This window comes from Eleutherodactylus coqui, chromosome 7 (assembly GCF_035609145.1).
Source record: "Eleutherodactylus coqui strain aEleCoq1 chromosome 7, aEleCoq1.hap1, whole genome shotgun sequence".
In the NCBI taxonomy this organism is placed as follows: Eukaryota; Metazoa; Chordata; class Amphibia; order Anura; family Eleutherodactylidae; genus Eleutherodactylus; species Eleutherodactylus coqui.
The window spans coordinates 118,894,921-118,916,499 of record NC_089843.1 but is presented as its reverse complement, the minus strand read 5'-3'; the positions used below and the strand labels follow the sequence as shown (position 1 = coordinate 118,916,499).

General features: G+C 42.9%; 1 protein-coding gene across 1 annotated transcript; it reads right to left on the bottom strand.

Annotated features, from left to right (window-relative positions):
* Positions 1–6,200: 6,200 nt before the first annotated feature.
* PPID (peptidylprolyl isomerase D) lies at positions 6,201–19,749 on the bottom strand. Its single transcript, XM_066573585.1, has 10 exons — positions 19,586–19,749; positions 17,372–17,512; positions 17,136–17,242; positions 15,454–15,642; positions 14,736–14,858; positions 11,651–11,757; positions 9,963–10,104; positions 9,735–9,821; positions 9,599–9,641; positions 6,201–7,241 (listed from the first exon to the last, which is right to left on the bottom strand). The coding sequence occupies exons 1-10, from the start codon at positions 19,668–19,670 to the stop codon at positions 7,153–7,155; spliced, it is 1,113 nt and encodes a 370-aa protein (XP_066429682.1). The 5' UTR covers positions 19,671–19,749; the 3' UTR covers positions 6,201–7,152.
* Between the last annotated feature and the right edge of the window lie 1,830 nt (positions 19,750–21,579).

The window sequence follows — 21,579 nt, the reverse complement described above, 5'->3', positions numbered from 1 at the left end:
ATACAATATTTAAAACCAAATAATTTGTAAATTCCACTACTGTTCAATGTAAATAAAATATAAAATAAAGTTTTTACAAGTTCATTATTTTTTTATTTCACTCCCAAATTAGCAAATTACCGCGCTCCACCCTGTAAAACTGGATTCCACAGGGTCACCTACTTTCTGCCCATATTTCTAGCCCTCCAGGCTAAGCTTAAGTGATAGATTCCCTTTAAACTTGTAGGTCCTTAGAAAACCCTATAAATGATTCACTGCTTAAAATCAGTGTCCTACAGGTTTTTCTAAGGACTAGAGCTAAGCTTAACCAGCCCCACTTCTGTAGGGGCAGAGTCTGTCCATAAAAAGTGTGACGTTGGGCCACATTCACATTTTGAAAATCTTGTTTCCAGTGCAAATTTTACTTAAAAACTAAAGTGCAATTAAAATAACATTCAAATGTTGCATGAAATCAAACAGCTAACGACCACTTGTCCGTGAGTATGTGTGTGGGTGCTTCTCATGCTCAGCCCCTGATCACATAATGGTGAAATTATCGCCGGTCCTACAGCATATATAAAACACAGAGCCTGACAGAAGAACAAAGGAGTCTGCTGTGCTGGTTGTCATCCCTGCTGATGAGTTGAAGAGATCAGGATGTAGCAGAGCTGTGTGTATGATATCTGGGAATCGGGATGGATGTGGATGTAGCAGAGCTGTTTGTGTGTGAATCAGGATGGATGTAGCATGCAGCAGAACTGTGTGGCGCCTTGCGCCACCAGAAACACTGGTGCTATAATTTCCTAATAATTACTAGTATCTCTATAGTGGTGAGTGGATTTCACCCACTGCATTAACCCTTAAGGATCCAACGATTTTGGGGGGATTTTCATTTCCACCTTTCAAAAGCCATAAACTTCATTATTTTTCAGTTGCCATATGAGGGCTTGTTTTTTTGTGTGACAAGCTGAAATTTTTATGGATACAGTTTTCTTGGTACATGTAACACCTTGCATAACTTTTATAATAAAAAAAAAATTTGAGGGCAGGGAGAAAAAAAACAAAAAAAACACCTCAATTCTGCCATTGTTTTTTACACTGAATCGTGCAGCAAAACTGACTTTTTTGCCTGTGGGTTGGTACGAGCACAATGGTTTCAAAAGTGTAATTTATTATTTAGGCTTTTTTTTCACTTGTGGATAATCGTTTTTTGGAAGGTTTTTTCTTTGCATCTCTGCATTCAAAGTTCCATAACTTTGTTTTTCCATGAACAGAGCTCTGTCTCTGAAAGTTTGTTCTTCGCATGAAAAATTGAAGTTATTGGCACCGTTTTGGTTTTTTTAAAGACTTTTATTGCGGTTTTTGTGAAGAGAAATAACGAAAATAAGAATTTTGGCTCTGTCCTTCAGCATTTTCTTTAATCCATGGTTTATGCTTTTTTTTTTTCCTTTAAAGAGGGTAAAGTGAGCGAAAAAATTTATTTATTTTTTACACACACATTATGCACGTTGGCTATGGTACTACATTATCACTATTGCTAGTCATTATATGCCATGGCAGATCCAGACGCCAGGCAATGCTGTCCGGTTGTCATGGCAACCTATTAGCACACTAAAATCCCATCATAGAGGGCTGATAGTATTGCAGAAGGAGTGCACTCCTGTGACCCCTGTCTAACATGTCACTATCAACATTGAGCTTGGCCTGTAGGGGGTAAACAGCAGGATTCGGTGTTCTCAGTGCTCCCTGCTGTTGCATTGGGAGAAGGCCAGCTGTCAGTCACAGTTGGCGCCCAATGCAGATGGCATGGGCGCAGCTTCTGAGCCCATGCCATGCACAGGACGTATGTTTAAGCCCTGTCTTAGTAAGTACCAAGCCCAGGACGTAAACGTATGTAATAGAGCGTTGAGGGGTTAAACATTGAAATGTGTGTTTAACAGGTGTGGAGTTGTCAGTTATGCTATGAAAAAAAAAACCAGCATGAGAATATATAGTATAAATAGCAGATTGAGATGGAATGCAGTCTAAAAGTAATCTTGTGACTCTATATAAAGTTTTTACACTAAGAAAGAGAAATCTAATGCTATGGAGAAGGATTTGGATGCAGGAAGTCCGGCAGCAGCATTTAGCATATCCATTTCGTTGTTACATATAATGCACCAAGTACAGATGAATAGAACTTTGCCTCTTTCAATCTTCTGAAATCCACTTTTGCATGCTTCCTTCATAGTATCTAAATGACCACCAACTGTCCTATGGGTAGTTTCACCATCCAACCTCCCAAATCCTCCTAATTCATAGCTACAGCCAGACATGGATTCACTGTTCTGCACTTGCAACTTTGGCATATCTGGAAAAACAAATAGACATCCGTGTATATATGCTAAAGTTGTAATGCTGCAGCAGCACCGTCCTTCAGGTATGCACAGATGGAGAGGTCAACTAAAAGACTGCAGTAGGTGCGTACTGCCCTCCCTTCATCTCTCCATACATATGTAAGAGTAGATGTGCCGAAGTTGATCAGAAACACCACATGTGATCGCAAGAAGGTGTTTCGTGCCACAGAGCATGCTATGAAGTATGCGAGAGCAGAGGTAATTTCAATGTTGCAAAAAGTAATGTTTTTGTTGGTAGCAGGAAGGAGAACACTAATTCTTATGCATGATGAGACCACAGGCATCTTCAGGAAAGTCATATGACCGTTACAGAAGAGCCTAAAGGTCACTAACTTAAGGCCCATGTAGACGGAACGAATGTCGGGCCAACAATAGCTGACACTCGTCCAAGTACATACTCGTGCTGTTGCACAGGAGCTAGTATCACTGTCTCAGTACTGAACGGCCACTATGTTAAAGTCAATGGAGAGGGGCGGGGAAGAGCCAGGAGTGAAATCTCCTGCTGCCTGCCTGCCCACTGCTGGCTGTTCTGTGAGCGAGACAGTGTTACTAGCTCCTCTGCAACAGCATGGGAGAGAGGACACACAGGGACGAGTGTCAGGCATCATTTGTTCCGTGTAAATGGGGCTTTACTCCCTATACACCAGAGACCAAAACAAGAACAGCAAAACCAGACAAACCGTGTGCAATTGGATTATTTGACTGGTTAAAGGGGAGAGGTATAGATCTCAAACTAATTGGCAGTGATATCACTAATGACATGTCTGGTTGGAAAGGTGGCATGCTTCGCTGTGTTGAACTTCTCAAAGGCTTTTTAGGTCTTTCTGCTGGCTTCACATCAATGAGCAGCCATTCTGTCATATTGTGGCAAAGCTTGATGGACCAACCTCTTCAGAGAAAGGCTGCTATGGTACAGTTCGTAGACTCTTTTCCAAAGTTGAGACTCGGGATAGAAAGACTGAATTTGAGCTAATTCCTTTTCTGGAACTTTTTGTTGGTATCAATGAGAACATTGCTAGCGAAATGAGCACCGACAGTATAGTAGCATGAAAGTATCTTCATGGAATAGTGAAAGGCAAGCTCAATCCTGAAGTAGCGGCTCTTAAATGTGGTCAACTGTCACACAGTAGGTGGCTTACGTGTGGCATGCTGCTCTATTTGAGTAAGCATTAGCTTGGACTTGAGAATACAGAGGTGTTACCCAGGTTGCAAGCAACTTCAAGACAAGTTTACCCTTCCATGTTCTATGACGTTAAAGTGAACCATCAGATCAAGTATGGACCTTGGCATCCAATAAAGTTACTTCAATTTTGGCAGAAGCAAGAGGTGAGGGTCAAGGATGCCTCAAAGCCCTACCTCAAAAGCAGATCCTGGTGTGCTCATCCTGAGAATGTACTTGTCACTCTTCTAATACAAGACAGTGTGTGCAGTTGACACAATAATGGCAGTCAGAGTTGGAAGTGAACAAGGTTCCACTGCAATGCGGTCTCATAGTTCCCGAAACAGTAAACCTTGATGCTTGCAACCTCAAAGCGCTCATTGATTGGGAAGCAGAGACTATCACTGAACCAGTTTTCACAGCAAACAAGTCTTTGGCCCATCTTGATGCATTACAAGTTGCCCCCTGGAGCTTCCTCCATATTCACTACACACTTAAAGTTGTGAGAGCAGTCCAATTGGTTACAGAAGAAGCAGCTGAATCAGTGTGTGGTTGGGCCGAGAGATGACTTTATACGAACAGTTGCCTAAATCGGGAAGTGATGCCATCTTTGAAAACAAATAAAGACTTTCTAAAAAAGTGTTCCAAGCCTAACTAATAACTATATCACTGACTGTCTGGAATTTTGCTTTTGTGCACTAAAACAGAATGCAGATATACTTTTTAGCAGTTCAGTCATTATTCGTATGCACAATGTTTTATCACCTATTTGTTCTTATGTCCAAATTATTGTAATTTACTGGTGTTTTACTAGCAGTGACTAAAGTAGGTTTTATTTAACTTCCATTTTAAATAAATGTTATGAATTGATACTAAATGTCTCTACTGTCAATTAAAAGGCAATCATAGGATTAATATGAACATTGTCACATAATTTGTATTACCATTTCCTGGTACGTAAGCCTCAATATTTTACAAAAATACCAGAAATTAATTCTCTATCTCCAAATACATTAGGTTCCAAATGCTCAAGCCAATGTATAAAAAAAAATAAAAAAATAATGATTTTTCACTGACACACCCTACTGCAGATATCAATCAGCAGCTTTAGGGGTGTGGGTGAGAGGGTTGGGCTGTGGAACCATCAGATGGGTTGGTGGTTACTTACACACTGTGTGGAAGCATGCAGTTGTGAATTTTGCTTGATTACAAGCACTCAGGATTAGAGGTAGTTATAATCTTTTTTCACTTGCATATAACAGCAAACTGCATATAGTAAATGCTGCTGTCCAATTTCCTTTAAGTCAATTGGCTGCTTTAAGAGGGCAGACTAAGATTGGAATAGCTGTATGCCATTACTTTCCTCTGCTTTTGTCAGCTGCAACACCAGATAGAAATATGACATGACTCCCTTACCCAAAAGGAGTTACCAGTTAGGTCTACACAAAAGCTTATAATGCTAAGGCATTACTGCAGCAAGTGCACCGATTCAAGCCAAGTACAGTAACAGTGCAGAAATTGACATGTAGTGTGGAATTTAAAGGTGCAAGAAGAGTACTAATTTTAGCACTAGAAATGCTACGGATTCCACCTCTTCTCAATAAGGGGGATAAATTCCATGTTAGAAACAGCACCAAGACATGAACCAATTGGAAATCTTAAAAATCACATGACAGGACTGTGGGGGTGGGTTTAAATGTTACAGTTCTATATCGGTTACAAACTAGATATAGTCAAAGCTCACTGTTCTTACCCTGGACCCTTCCAAGTAGGGAGAGATCTCAGCAGCTGACCAGAAATATCTTTGCAGAGCCTCAATTGGTGGTGTGCTTACATAACACATCCAGGTTAGTACATTTCCACGTTGCTCAATCATACATGAGGAAGCGGCCCTTATGTTGGTCTTTTTAAACAGGACAAACTTTCACACAAGTGTAATGAGTTAACCTTACACTTACAACCATTGGCAAAGTCATACATTGATGGGTTGCCATGCAATAATTATGCACTTAGTGAGTACTGTATTCTTCAGCATGGCAGCAACCTGCACTTTGTTTCAGACTTATATAACCCCTCCTCCTAATATATGTTGGGTGTGAAGTCTGTGGGTCCAAGATGCTTCTCCCATTACTAGACCTCAAGTACTAGCATATCTTTCATACACAACTTTCTCATTCCACAGCCTGTGAGGGATATCTTACCGTGCATGGTCTTCAGCATCTGTCAACAGTTCCCTCCTTAAGCAGCTTCTATGAATTCTCTCCTTTCTCTGTAGGCAGACTGAGTCACACTCTGCAGAATGCTGTGTGCACCATTCTTCCCATCTACACCCCAACCCACTATAGCCTGTGTGAGCCACCCTCCCTCTGATCTGTTGTGTACAACCCTTCCTCCCAACTCCTACTGAGAAACAGCAAGAGGAAAGAGGCCACAGCGCCAAGAGCAGGGTGTGATCAAAAGCAGCAGGACAGCTAGCCATGTGAAGATACATGGGTTCTACACCAGAAAATAGTGCACATCTGATGCAAGCTTTTAGAAAAAGTTCCTTAATTTTGAGTTTAGGAAAATTTTTTTTTTTTTTTTAATGGTGCAAAAGGTGGCTGCAGCCTTTAAGCATTTGACACGTCAAGGCCTGATGGCAAGACTTATTAAAGACAGTAAACCAATTTATTCTATGACTGAGTTTATGAAAAACATAAGCAATTACACAGGATTGCTGCTCTTCTTGCAATACACAGAAAGTGAGCCTCGTTGGACCAGTAGACAAGGGGTACACAGCTCAGTGTCTGTGACAAAGGCCACATAACTGCAGTGCAGCTTCCTGCAGTGTCATCGGACACTGGCAGGTTACCTTAAAAAGGTGTTATCCCAAATTTTAGTAGGTCATCAGTGGCAGATTTGTGGGGATTCATGCCAATCAGCTGATCCCTAGGTTCGGTCAGTCAGTACAAAGCTGTCTGTACCAGACGCAGACAGCTCCATACATTGTGCAGTGGCTGCAGCTGGTATTAAATGTGAAGTCCCATTGAAGTAAATGCGACTTGACCTGTAATACTAGCCGAGGCCACTGTGCAATGTACTTCCAGCACAAAGACTGCTCGTATTGACTGACTGGCTTAGTGGATCAGCTGATTAGGGCAGATCCCCATGATCTGCTATTAATGATGTAGCCTGAGGATAGGTCATTAATAATAAACAGTGGGACAACCCCTTTAATGCATCTGCTACAGTAAAGGCAATGATTTCACTACAAAAAAGGTACAGTTGTTTGCGTTGTGTCCACAACTTCAGCTGTGTAACCCTAGGCTTACAGAAAGATACAAGTAAATACTGCTTTCACTGCTGGAGACCAATAAAAGCCTACCCACAAAATATAGATACAAAAAAAAAAATCCACTGCACATCCCACTAGTTGCATAGTTCATGCAGTGTCACAGGAGACAAAAAGTAAAACTGAAAGGAGGTTGTAAACGGTCAAAAATACTTGGGTGTAATATTTCACCTGGGTTCAAAAACTACACTTTTTTTCTCTTTTTTTGGTTTAATATCCGACTGCAGTTTTGCTTTGCGCCCAGATGTACTCGTCAGTATACTGCATGCCCAATTCAGTGCAGTCAGTTACGCAAACATCTTTGCATACACGGCTTTCTCCTTTTCCTTCTGTTCTTTAATCCTCTGCTTGACCCGAAGGATCTCGCTGCCGATGGCTGTGAGGAAGGAGTAAATGGAGTGAGCACAGGGTTTCCTCATATGAGAAGGTTAAACAGCACATCCATCTGAAAGCTACCAGCACCTGCTTGGAGCAGTGGTATGCAGAATGCTCATACAGGCTCATGCTAGTAAGCAGAAATTAAAGCCACGCACATGTTCGGTGCAACAAATGAGAAGATCGAGTTACTGAACAGGTTTTGCAAATGCCAGTGTGCATGCGGCACGTTCTAGAGGTTCTCCCATAAGTTACATTTGGGTCATTCCGTGTCAGTTCAACCAACGCTCCCGGTCGACCATCTCAGATTTCAATGAAACTTTGCACAAAGATAGACCCTGACCCTAAACTAAGATAGCCAGAATATTAGGCTTCAAAGTGCTTTGGTTCACGAGCTACAGGTCTTAATCTAGGGGGTTGTCATGTGATTACAGCGCGCAACCTGAAAAAAGGGGCGATTTCAATCCATTGCCAAGCCAGTTCCAATGACTCTAGAGCAATGAAACTTCACACACTAGGAGAACTTTTGGTGCTGAATCCAGCTAAGCTACTTAGACTGCCACTCTTATCATTCTGCCACCATTACATGTCAAAGTAGCTGAAAAATTCTATCGCGCAAAATAAAACTCATATTTTAAGCAGTAATAACTCATAATCAATGCAATCCAACTCAGCTATGAATTTATCAATGTGTACTCCATAGAAATGTTTCTCATTATTCACATTATGGACCCAAACGGATGCATAGCTCTTAAGATACAATGAGTCAAAAATGGCAAAAAACACTTTTTTGCTAATTTTTCCCTTTTTCAAAGGCAAAAATCGGAATGTACTCCACTTTTATTTTTTTTCATTTTTGTTCTATTTGGAAGAGAATTTTTTGCTCTACAAGATTCGATGTTTTTCATTTTGTTCCCAGACCTTCTACATGGGAAAATATCGATGCCTGTGAAGGTCCTATGCACTCGCGGAGGTCAAATAATAAAATAAGTGTAAGTTTTGCATGGATGTATAATTAGTTTAGAAATCATGAGAAGGTAAATTATTTTTGGAATGAGACAACTTTTTGTGCTCAAGAAACTTATGTGATCAAAAATTGCCTGGCGAGTTCAGGTGAGCCCCAAGCTTTGGCCTAAGATGGTCAGAATATCATTGAGTGTTGCATAATGATTGTGGTATATTACAGTGATCACTGGGCTTATTTAGCACTCTATCCATATTGGGTACTAATATTATCTAAGGCTAGCATTTGTGTAATAAATAACTAGTTATTCATGCTAGCCTTAGATAATCTTAGTATCCAATATGGATAGAGTGCTAAATAAGCCCAGTGATCACTGTAATATACCACAATCATTATGCAACACTCAATGATATTCTGACCATCTTAGGCCAAAGCTTGTGGCTCACCTGAACTCGCCATGCAATTTTTGATCACATAAGTTTCTTGAGCACAAAAAGTTGTCTCATTCCAAAAATAATTTACCTTCTCATGATTTCTAAACTAATTATACATCCATGCAAAACTTACACTTATTTTATTATTTGACCTCCGCGAGTGCATAGGACCTTCACAGGCATTGATATTTTCCCATCTAGAAGGTCTGGGAACAAAATGAAAAACATCGAATCTTGTAGAGCAAAAAATTCTCTTCCAAATAGAACAAAAATGGAAAAAAATAAAAATGGAGTACATTCCGATTTTCGCCTTTGAAAAGGGGAAAAATTAGCAAAAAAGTGTTTTTTGCCATTTTTGACTCATTGTATCTTAAGAGCTATGCATCCTTTTGGGTCCATAATGTGAATAATGAGAAACATTTCTATGGAGTACACATTGATAAATTCATAGCTGAGTTGGATTGCATTGATTATGAGTTATTACTGCTTAAAATATGAGTTTTATTTTGCGCGATAGAATTTTTCAGCTACTTTGACATGCAATGGTGGCAGAATGATGATAAGAGTGGCAGTCTGAGGAGCTTAGCTGGATTCAGCACCAAAAGTTCTCCTAGTGTGTGAAGTTTCATTGCTCTAGAGTCATTGGAACTGGCTTGGCAATGGATTGAAATCGCCACTTTTTTCAGGTTGCGCGCTGTAATCACATGACAACCCCCTAGATAAAGACCTGTAGCTCATGAACCAAAGCACTTTGAAGCCTAATATTCTGGCTATCTTAGTTTAGGGTCAGGGTCTATCTTTGTGCAAAGTTTCATTGAAATCTGAAATGGTCGACCGGGAGCATTGGTTGAACTGACACGGAATGACCCATTTATTACCTAGGCATAGGATACAAGATGAATGTAAGATAGCTGGGGACCCACTGATCACCAGAATGAGAATATATCTTGATTCATTTACCTTTGTCTTCAGGTGCCAACTCATGGGCCTTTTTAAGGTCCTCCTAAAAAAATGGGGGAAGGGGGAAACAACTTTCAAAACAGGAACTATTATAGATTTAAATTTTAAATGGTACGAGTTCATTTTAATACTATACCAGTGCTTGCTCGTAATCTTTCAAACCCTGCCAGCCTTGGGCCCGTCTATAAAGTGCTTTCGTGTTAGATGGATCAATTTCAAGAGCCTAAAACAAAGAAGAAAAGAAGTGGTTTAAAAAGAAAATAAGAGGCAAATCCAAGAAAGCAAGGATTTTTTTTAATTTATTTTTTAATTTAGCAGTTTTTTTATGTAGGCATTCAAAAGCAGAGCAGAAGCGACCACTAACCTCATGGCAGCTTTCTATTGCTGCTCTGAAGTCAGACACTTTCAGTTTGCAGGCAGCGATATTCAGGTTGCAGCTTACAGCTATTGGATTTAACTTAGCAATGTTGTCATCTCCAGTGACATCTTTACAGCTTTCTACATATCTGAAAAAGATATAAAAAGTCATATTTTAAATTTTAAAATTAATAGTGTGATTAACATTTAGATTTTAAAAGGGGCTTCTAGAATGTTGTCGATATCTCAAAGGGTCCGGTTATTTGTTTATTAGAAAATGTTATTTCCCATTCTATAAGTAAACATGCATTGATTTAAAAGTCTTCACACATACCCCATACCAGTGCAGTGGGCCCACAGTAGAATGTTACGGTCTGTCGACAGTAATGCAAGTTATTTATGTGACCCCGGTATTCAACTGACACTTACCAGGTATCTAACAGGCGATTACAGCTTGAGGAGCAGAACTCGCACAGCATTATCTGCGGAGTCTTGTTTTGTCTGTCAGTTTGTGGAGAAGCAGCTAATAGGGTATGTTCACGAAGCAGAATTCAGCCTCTAAAAACTGCATTTTTCGGTTTCTGACGTGAATCTGTCGGCACAATTTACTCGTCAATTGGCAAACTCCATATGGGGAATTACAAACACAAGACTTTGCCCATTGACAGAGGTAAATCCACATGCAGAAAGTCACGGATTTTGCAGCAGTTTTTAGAAGCAAAATTCTGTGCTGCCCTCCGTGTGAGCAGATCTTTAGGGCGCCGCCCTCCGTGTGAGCAGATCTTTAGGGCGCCGCCCTCCGTGTGAGCAGATCTTTAGGGCGCCGCCCTCCGTGTGAGCAGATCTTTAGGGCGCCGCCCTCCGTGTGAGCAGATCTTTAGGGTGTGTTCACACAAGTTGCTTATTTGATGCATATTTCACCATTTCAATAGATTTCAAATTCAAAGAGTGAAATATGCTACATATCTGTAGCAAAGCAGCAACATGTGAACACATCCTTATAGTCTTCCTCCCATCTTATCTGGATGCGCTTTGGGTTTTTAGTTTTATTTTTTTTTTTTAAACAGTTTAAGGGGTTTTCCAGGCAAATACTATGAATGACCTATCCTCAGAGTCATCAATAGTCATTAGCTGGGGACCCTGGCTAATCAGGTGCAAACTGTCAGGGCCACAACAAAGGGAACAGATAAAAGCAGAAAGTTCCAACAAGTGTAGTGGTTGGCGCTGGTAATTGCTGACACAACTCCCATTTAGGGAGAGAGCTGTCGCTGCAGTTACTAGTGGCACACCCCAGCCAATCAACTATTGATGCCCTATCCTGAAGATAGGTCATCAATCGTATTTGCCTGGAAATTCCCTTTAACTTTATCACCACCACCTGGAGACAGTTGTGTTAAACAGTTTAAAACACAAGTCTAAGTGAAGTGGTTAATAAAGTTAGCAGGGAAAAATAAAAGTAAAAAAACACCACACAGTAGAGACAGGAAGAAGGTAAAAGCTGCTTCTCCAGGCACTGACAAACATGACGAGATGCTCCAAGTAGTAATATTGCGTGAGATCTGACACTCACCTATTAGTGTCAGTTGAAACAAACTTCTGGCCTGTCCACAGGACAAGCAACCAAAGTCAGATAGAAGCAAGTCCCAGAGGTGGGATTCACATTTATCTGTAGTAACTCAAAACATTTTAATGTACCTTAAAGCCTTATTGTACTTTTTAATTGCCATATCCCAGTTCTGAGCTTTGAAGAGATTATTGCCAATATTCTTGACATCCTCTGCTATACTGACGATCTTTTCAACCTGTGAAGATATGGACAACATGGTTATGGTGTCACTGTTAGTCACAGAGAGCCACAAGTTCACCAAATCAGTCAGATCCACTGAAAATAGAAAACTTTTATTAGAGAGAGTGTTAAAAAGGCATCAGCCACCAAGAAAGCCATAATATATAAGCCTGAGCTCACCCTATATTGCCCTAATAATTGCAACCCTTGATAAGCAGGATCATCGCCCTGAAAAGGGCACCCAAGTCCTCCATCCTCCTCGAAAGCCCTAAAGAATCCTCCTAAATTCATGCAAGCCAGATCCAAAAGGTAAGTCAATGTCAAAAGGATTAAAATAAAATGCTGGTGTTGGGACGCTATGTTAAATGCAAAAGGTGGAAAAAATTGCAATGTGAAATTACATTTTTTCCATTTGATTAAAGCAGAAAAAAATTGCCTTATTTAGAAATTGATGGCAGCAACACATCTCACAAAAGCTGGAGCAGGACCATGTCTATTGTTGTGTAGCATCCCATCTTCTCACTTTCCAAACGTTTACCAACAGTTAAAAAAAAACAAAAATGACTGCAGGAGTTTTGGGAGGGAAATGTTGTCCCATTCTTGTCTGATGTGGGATTCTAGCTGCTCCACAGTCCGGGTCGTCTTTACTAGATTTATCATTTTATAGTGTGCCAAATGTTTTCCATTGGTGAAAGGTCTGGACTGCAGGCAGCCAGTTCAGCACCCAGACTCTTCTTCTGTGAAGCCAAGTTGTTGGGATGGATATAGTATATGCGATATATATAAGGCCTTTGCTGAAAGACGTCTGGATGAGAGCACATGTTCTAAAACCTCTCTATACTGCTCAGCATTGATCATGCCCATCATGATGTGTAAGCTGCCCATGCCATAGGCACTAATGCAGCCCCATACCATCAGAGATGCATACTGCTGAACTGTGCGCTGATAACAAGCTGGATGGCCCCTCTCCTCTGCAGGACACTGCATCCATGGTTTCCAAGAAGAAATCCAAGTTTTGATTCATCTGACCACTGAACAGTTTTCCATTTTAAATGAGTATTGTTCTAGAGAGGACGCTGGCGTTTCTGTATTGTGTGGATATTTGGCTTCTTCTTTGCATGATGAAGCCTTCACTTACATTTGTGAATTGAACATTGAACTATGTTCACAGACAGTGATTACTGGAAGTATTCCTGAGCCCATTCAGTGGTTGCATTACAGAATCATGCCTGACTTTAATGCAGCAACGCCTGAGGACCTGCAGATCTCAAGCGTCCAATACTGACAGTCGACCTTGTCCCTTGTGCACGGAAATTTCTCCAGATTCTCTGAATATCTTCATATTATGTACTGTAGATGGTGAGATATTCAAAGTCTTCACAATTTTAAGTGGATAGTTTTTCTGAAACTGTTGCATAATTTTTAGACACCGTTTTTCACAAATCAGTGAACCTCTGACCATTTTTGCTTCTGACACTTTTCCTCTCCAACGCGCTTTTTTTTTTTTTAATACAGTCATGTGACTTAGGATGCATTCACACGACCGTATATCGGCTGGGTTTTCATGCCCAGCCGATCTACGGCGTCTCTCTCTGCAGGGGGAGGAGGCTGGAAAAGCCAGGAGCAGTGCTCTGAGCTCCCGCCCCCTCTCTGCTTCCTCTCCACCCCTCTGCACTATTTGCAATGAGAGGAGGCGTAACAGGGGCAGGGCTAAGTTCCAGGAATTAGCTCCGCCCCATCCCGCCTCTCATTGAAAATAGTGCAAGGGAGGGGAGAGGAGGTAGAGAGGGGTCGGGAGCTCAGAGCACTGCTCCCGGCTCTTCCAGCCTCCTCCCCCTGCAGAGAGACGCCGTATATCGGCTGGGCGTGAAAACCGAGCCGATATACGTTTGTGTGAATGCACCCTTAGTAATGAAAAACAGCTGGAGGGTTCATGTTCCACTATCACTTACTTTTCCAGGCTTTTGTTACCCGTCCCAATTTTTGTGAGATGTGTTGCAACCGTCTATTTCCTAACGTGTTTTTTTTTTGTTTTTTTAAATAAAATAGAAAATAAAATGTCTCACTTTGGATATGTGTTAGATTGTGAATAAAATATGGTTACATGAGATTTCCAAGTCATAGCTTTTTTCCTTTACATTTACTTTGAGAATTTACAACCTAAATTCCAAACAATATTAAAATCCTTTGGGATTGATTAAAGTGCTAGAGATAAATCTAATTAACAAAGTGCAAAAGAATTAAGCCAATCACAAATCCTGATGCATTTTTCTAGAAAGCCTAGCTTACCAGGGACATCCGAGTACACCCCCAGAGGTGTAATTTATGACAGCATAAAAATAGGTATACTATCACCCAAATAACTTAGATGGCAAAATACTCAGATTAATGTTTTTAAGTGTAAGTAAAACATTAAAAAAAAAAAAAAAAAAATCTATCAAACGGCACCATAATAATTAATTACATTTCTGATTGGTTTAAGACTTTGCACTCTCCCTCTTCCACTTGGCACTTTATTCTAATCCCTTGCGATTGGATATTGTTTAAGAACTTATATCAAGCACTTTGTTATAATACTTTGACATTTTAGTAGGGCTTTCTAAGAGGTTGGAAGACAGAGCCGCCCTTTTCAGGGTGATGACCCTGCTCACCAAGGATCACAGTTAGGGCGATATAGGGCAAGCTTAGGCATCTACTGATATTTCTTGTACCTCCTCCTCACCATTGTGTTTTTGGAATAGGTTTTTGAATAGTTATTTCTTGGTCACTAATATCTCTTTAATACTAATCAAGGTTAGGTTTTATATTTCGTTATATTTTCAGGGGATCTGACAAGTACTACAAGCCACACTTAAGTCTAAAAGCAGCGAGTTTGGTGTTGAAGACAGACCCTGGTAGTTTTTTCCCCGTTCCATTTTGAACAAATGAATACAAAATTCAAGGCTTAGGGAAGCCCTTCTAAAAGTATGAGCGTGAAGTGTGGAAAGTGCTTACATCATTTAATTCAACATCCGAGTCTTCTGGGAAGTCGGGATGGGTGTCTCCAGAGCCATCCACAGGAGGCGCGACCCACTCATCGCCATCTTTCAACTCGCCACATTCTGCTATTACACACAACTAGATGGAAAAATGAGAGCATTTTAAAGATATACAGCCTGAAAGTTATTACAATTTCTATAAGATTACCAAGTACTTGAGATATTCCTTATATACAGGTATCATTTTATTTACATGAATTCTCCCACTTAGTTTAAGTGGTCATCAATTTCCAACACTCCCATTGAAATTAATGGAGCAGCAGAGGGCATGCGTGACCACGACTCCATTCATGTGGGGACCCTAGGAGGTCCCCATTCTCTGTCAGAAACTTATCCCCTATTCAGCAGGTAAATCAATCATTTGCTGTTCTGGCATAAGCCTCATCTTCAGGATGAAAAAAAATAAAGTCTTTCAACTAAAATTATGCTGAAACACTTTTAGGTCAGGAAATTCTATAGGGGACACAAATATTCTGATGCATGTGAACAGGGTTACAGAAGCCCAATTCATATGCATGGAGTGCAGATTGTTAGCAAATTTCACATTGGAATTAGGTGAAGAACCCACCACGATAATATGCTCCCAAAACTGTTACACCCATCCACAGCTATTAAAATATCTGACCAATTACTCTCAAAATTAATATCAGGTAAGAAAGGTCTAGAACACTTACTTTAGAAGGTTTCTCCTCCTTAACTTCAATATTTTCCAGCATTTTCACAATGCCATATCCTTTGAGAACTTGCCCAAATACAACATGTTTTCCATCTAAATGTGGTGTGGGGACAGTGGTGATGAAGAACTGAGAACCATTAGTATTGGGGCCGCTATTGGCCATACTAAGGAGGCCTTCCCTGTCATGCTGCAAAGGGGAAAAAAAGTAATTAGCAGATTTTAAACATAGAAGACAACATGACTGCCATTATAGGAACTACACCCCATCTATAATGATCCTCTCTGGGAAAGGCAAAACAGGAGAGTATAGTAAAAGGCGGAGCTGTAGGTCAAGGGGGTGGGGGGCACAACCTCACTGACAACATGGAATTTAAATGGGTTAAACCACCTTCAATAGGGCTGCCTGGGGTGAAAAATAGAGACTGAGCTATACTTACAATACCGAAAGACGCTACAACCCTGCTGTGGCCTAGGCGGTTGCTGCGACAGCTGCCATCACAGGTAGTCAGGTGATTTGAGTGCCAAGATGCCAGGAGTTTGGGAACGCAACGTTGCACCCTCTGATTGGCTGCAGAGGTCACCTGACTTCCTGTAATGGCAGCCATCACAACCAATGCTGGGACCACAGAGTGGCTGCAATTCTGTATCTTGGCGACAGTGAATGTGCATGTATGGGCTCATGTCCAAGGGCGGGTTTGAATTCCGGGATCCGTCTGGGGCACCGGTGCGGACGATCCGGAGTTTAAGCCACCCATAGACAATTATGGGCGCCCGCAGCTTAATTAAAGAATGCGGGTTTGTTTTCTGGACCTTATGGTTCAGAAAACAAAACAGCAGCATGCTCCGTTTTGCCGCGGATCCCAAAGGGACAGCTTCCATTGAAGTCAATGGAAGCCGTCCGATCTGTGGCACACCCGGAACTGTCACTCCGGGTGTGCTGGGGGTCCCGTGGGAAAGCATGAGATTAAAAAGAAAAAAAAAAGAAAAATCTCCACTGTGCATGTGTGAGGGGCACGCTGGCCGGCAGGCCCACCCACAAGCACAGAGGAGATGCCGGATGGCCCACACGCATCCAGACTGGTAAGTAATGTCCTCATGCCGGAGCCAGGGTGGGATCCCGCAGCAGGGCTTCCGCCCACGGAATCCGACCCGCCCGTGGACATAAGGCCTATAGCTCAGTTTATTATTTTAATACAAGCAGCCCTATTGTGGGGGTTTTGGTGTCAAGTAACCACACAACCCATTTAACTTTAGGAGGATTTATCATAATTTGTGGAGCAGTTGCCTGTGGCTACATTTCAGCTCCCATTTCTTTTCACTGAATAGCCCGTTCTGATGGCAGAAGTTGCCCATAGCAATTAATCACAGCACTGCTTTCATTCATGACAAATGACAGGTTCTGATCCTTGATGTAGGCAACTCCTTCACTTTTAGGTTTTCCCTGATTTTGGCAAGTCTCTCCACTGTGTATAGCAGTTGCCCCTCCTGCCGAGAAATGCACTGGGAAAATATTAATAATGAGGATATGATAGTTTATACAAACAGGACCACAAAGAGTTAAAAAGGGGTATTCCTATTTGCTGAATTAGCCAGGAGGCCGGCAGAATAGCTTCAATATGAACACTTAGATATTCCTTTTTGTAGAAGGTAAAGCCTCTTCTAGAAGGCCATCATGAATACCTTGTAATAGAAGTTTTCATCATCAAACTTCTCCCCATAAATACTTTCGCCACCAGTTCCGTTTTGGTTGGAGAAGTCTCCCCCCTGGATCATAAACTTCTTAATAACTAAGAAAAGAATTTAAAAAAAAATTATATATATATATAATAAACCAGTACAAACGACAGACTCCTGTTAGCTTATGAAGTGCATAGGATTCAATGGCACCGCTTTACCTTAGACTAATCGCTACTCACTTCTATGAAAAGGACATCCTTTAAAGTGAAGAGGTTTCCCGGTCGTCGTTCCTAAACCCTTTTCCCCTGTGCACAATGCGCGAAAGTTCTCAGCAGTCTTTGGAACTACGTCCGCAAATAATTCTAGTACGACTCGGCCAACTGCAGGGAGAAAAAGACAAGAAAGTTAGATGGAACATGTAACAAGCAAGCAGACCATCTACTGCACAATATAGGCCCTGGCCCTGCAGAGGGGGACTTACTACAAACTTTTGGAGATTCTCAGACTGAGCCACAAACGTGGGACGGCTTCAGGGCACCTCACACAGGTGGGCACATCTGCCAAGTACTTCACCGTGAAGCAATAGTTTACAACTTTTTGCCCCATTTCACTTCTCTTTTTTTCAAAGTGCTGAGTAAAGTGGGGGACACTTAGCTGGTGAGACATGAACTCCTCACAAGAAACTAGCAGAGTTTGTAACTTAAGTGCAAATCTAAGACAGCTGGTAAGATAAGCGATCTTTAGTGCATCTGTCCTACAGAACCTGATGGGGTAAGTAAATTACATGAATGGAAGATGAGGAAGTCGCTGGAGTAGCCAGCATGATCCGGCCCCCTCCGTGCCACCGACAGCTCATTCTATGAGACAGGTGACAGTAGGGCCCGGCTGTCTCCTCGCTCACCCTTACCTATTAGCAGGCAGCCCATTAGGTCATCAGCTGACAGGCAGGAACACCCACCGGCCAGCAACCAAGGACAGTCATATGACAAGGCAGTGAGCCCTCCGCAGTTGTAAAGCCAGCAGGTAAGGCAGCGTCACGGCAGACCCCACACCAGACAATACACCGCTTAAGGCCGGGCTCACACGGGCGTCTGATTACCACTGATTATGCCTGCGCTGCACGCCCATGTCATACACGGTAACTCGCAAGCAATCCATTACATCGCCTTTTATGTTTTCAATCATTTAAGCATGTCGGAATGGTGTAATACGCGAGCGCAGTAGGTTTTATTTTGCCGCATATAGTGCCCATTATTCTCTATGGTCATGTGTATAAATGCGCACCCATACGTAATTACATTGCCTAAGGGTGGCCTGTATCTGCACCATTGATTCATGTCAGTGTGGGAAATGGAGAAAAAAAAACAAAAAAAACAGGTGGACCGCGCCTGACAGCGTGCGTGAGAAGCCATGTCACGCACAGTACAATTTCGCCACCATGCCAGCAGTACGCCAGGTCACCGCCAGCTCCAGAGATGTAGAACACTGCGTGACCCCGCAGCGCTTTACGCTTACGGATGTGCGAGCCCGACCTTATTTGTATCTGGACCGTTCCATCAAGGAGAACATTCCTGCCTCACTGACCAGCAGGTGGCGCACCTCACTATTCCCAACTTCTGCCTTTGAAGGGTGATTCCAAAAATCGACTCCTCTCCTATCCAGGGGGTCTCAAAGCTGACCACTCCCAAAACCTGGTGCCCCCCTCACCTCACTGCAGGGAGATTAAGGTCTTTTCACAGGGCGGAAATGCTGCAGCAGATTCTGCATCCAGAACAGTCACTTCAGCATCACCTGACCAGCGGCGCTGTACCCACTAGAGCCTTCCGGGGGAAGGAGCGCCCCACCAACAGCCAAAACCTTCGGAGGGGAGCGCTGGGTCTCCTGAAGTCAGCTGTACAGCTGATCTCCAGTTGAAATCAGCACCAGATGGTAGTTTTGATTCCGTCTGGGATGCAGACTTTTGCTTTGCGGCCGCCCCGTGTGAACACCCCTACGTGGACTGGTGGTCGCACATGCAGGTGGCCACTCTATGCATTCCAATGGGGCAGACGGATATAACGGAGGGGCAGCACTCAGCAAGCTGCAGCGCTGAGGATGACAGAGCGGCGCTGCAGTCAGCCTCCGCCCCGCTGCAGGGCTGTACAGTGAGGAGAGGGGGCACAGGACCCCCATTACCAGGATCTGTGGGGGTCTCCTTGGTGATCAGACTTGCATCACCCACCCTTCCTATAGACCTCCTTTAAGCCAGTGATAGAGCAGCCCTGGTCCATAGGAGCAGATGGAGGAGCGGCTGCCGCTCAGCTACACTGCAGCGCTCCATCACCCTCCACGAGCTCCGGTATACCGGCAGTCAGTGCTGTAGCGCCTGTGGCAGGTGTGGCCGCCGCTCCTCCGCCGGCAGAGCTCCCTTACCATTCATTCCCACCATGCCGCCGGCCCGCCGCAGCACTCACCCTGCTCTCCGCCCACCTCCACGTCCAGGAAGACCCGCGGGTTGCCCGGGCTGCACGGCCGGTTGTTAGGTACCGGGTTGGACATCTTCTCCCTACAGTTTCCTATAAGAGTTCGCCGGCTTCTCACACCTGAGCACACTTCCGCTGCGGCGGGGCGTGACTTCCGCCGGCACAGGCCCCGCCCCCCGGAGTTCTGGAGCGTTCTGGAGCTTTGTGGAACGTTCGCACATGTGTGAGCGGCTCTTACCCCGAGGCCGGGCGGAGCTTTAGCCACGTGGGCCGCTCACACCAGGCCGGATAACGTGTGAGGACCGGTCTCAGGGACATTGTGCCCGGCACTTACCGCCTACCAACTGTGTACTGGACAGCGGAGCCTGTAGGGTCCTATCAGGACAGCCCAGACCTCACATGTGCCCGCTTTGCCCCTTAAATGCCCCTCTTTTTGACCTGGGAGATAGATCAGCGCTACAGGGGTTTTATCATTTAGGTCTGCCCTAAAATAAGAATAAGAGCACATGCATTCCGCAGGACGCAGCTGACTAATGAAAAATGGCCGGTGGTAGTCCGGTGACTACCGCGACCAATGTCACTGCCTATTTACAGCACTGCATCATAAGCCTAGTATGGGCCTCCTGTGCCAGAGGAAGAGGATGCCCAGCTGTTCCGATGGCAGCCTGGCACTTGTCATAAAAGCATGGACCAATGAAACCGCCAATCCCCATTGTTTATCCCTTTGTCACTGTGACCCAACGGACAACCAGAATTTGATCTCGGGGTCCTGATGGGTTGCTATGACATTGGGAGGTTTGAAGATGGCCTCTGGGCCTGCTAGGTGCGTTGGCCTATGAGACTCAGCTTCGTTGGCTTTATAATACACTGCTATACTGAAGTATAGCAGTGTATTATAAGAACTATGAAAAGTGGTTCAAACCCAAGGGGGACAAAAGTAGAAAGTGAAAGAATAATAGTAAAAAAAATACAAAAAGAATTTTAAAAATTGGAACCCCAACTTTACGCCTTAGGGCTCATGCCCACAGGCGTATGCGTAAAACGCATCATGCAGCATTTTACCGCTGTGTGAAGCGGCCATCTCAGTGATAGTGCACAGTGCAGGGCGGCATATCGCACCTACATTGTCATGCACAGTATGAGTTGTTTTTTATAATTCCCCACTGTGTCTCGTAGCGGCGTTGCTTATACAACCATAGGCAATGTATTGCGTATGGACATTGTTGAATACACTACCCATAGAGAACAATAGGGTGGTATGAGAGTAATATGCAGTGAAAAAGAGCATGCCGCCATCTTTTTTTTACGCGTGTAGTTACATGCAATGTATATATGCTAATGTGAGTGGATCAGTAAACATGTACTTTCATTGACTCCATTCACCACGTACTACGCGGCGGTGCAACGCGGGTGTAATACACGCTGAAATCACGACCGTGTGAATGAGCCCCTAATATGTTGAAAAATAACCACCCTAATTTGGTATCACCGTGTTTAATACACTTATTTATTCTGTATGCCAAACACCGCTAAAATGAAATTAAATAAGCAATGGATTTTTTTTTCCAAATTCCCCTTAAAAAAATAAAAGTTATACAATACATTATATGTACCCAAAAATGATGCCATTGAAAAATACAACTTGTCCCGCAAAAAACAAGCCCTCAGATGGCGATGTTGGCGATCGATTGAAAAAAATTAAAAAGTTATGGCTCCTGGAATGCAATGAAATTGGTTGTTCATTAGGGCATAAAATGGGCCTGTCACTAAGGGGTTAATAATAACTAATAGGATATATATATATATCTATATATACACACACATATATACATGGGGAAGTGAATGTACTACACAACTATAAGTGTCACTCTTTGTTCAGGAAGTTAGGAGGTATGACTACCCTGTTGCAGATGTCATATTGGGAGCATCAGAAATGATAAGGCAGCAGAATGCAGTCCTAAGCTCTCGCTCACGACCCGAAGGTT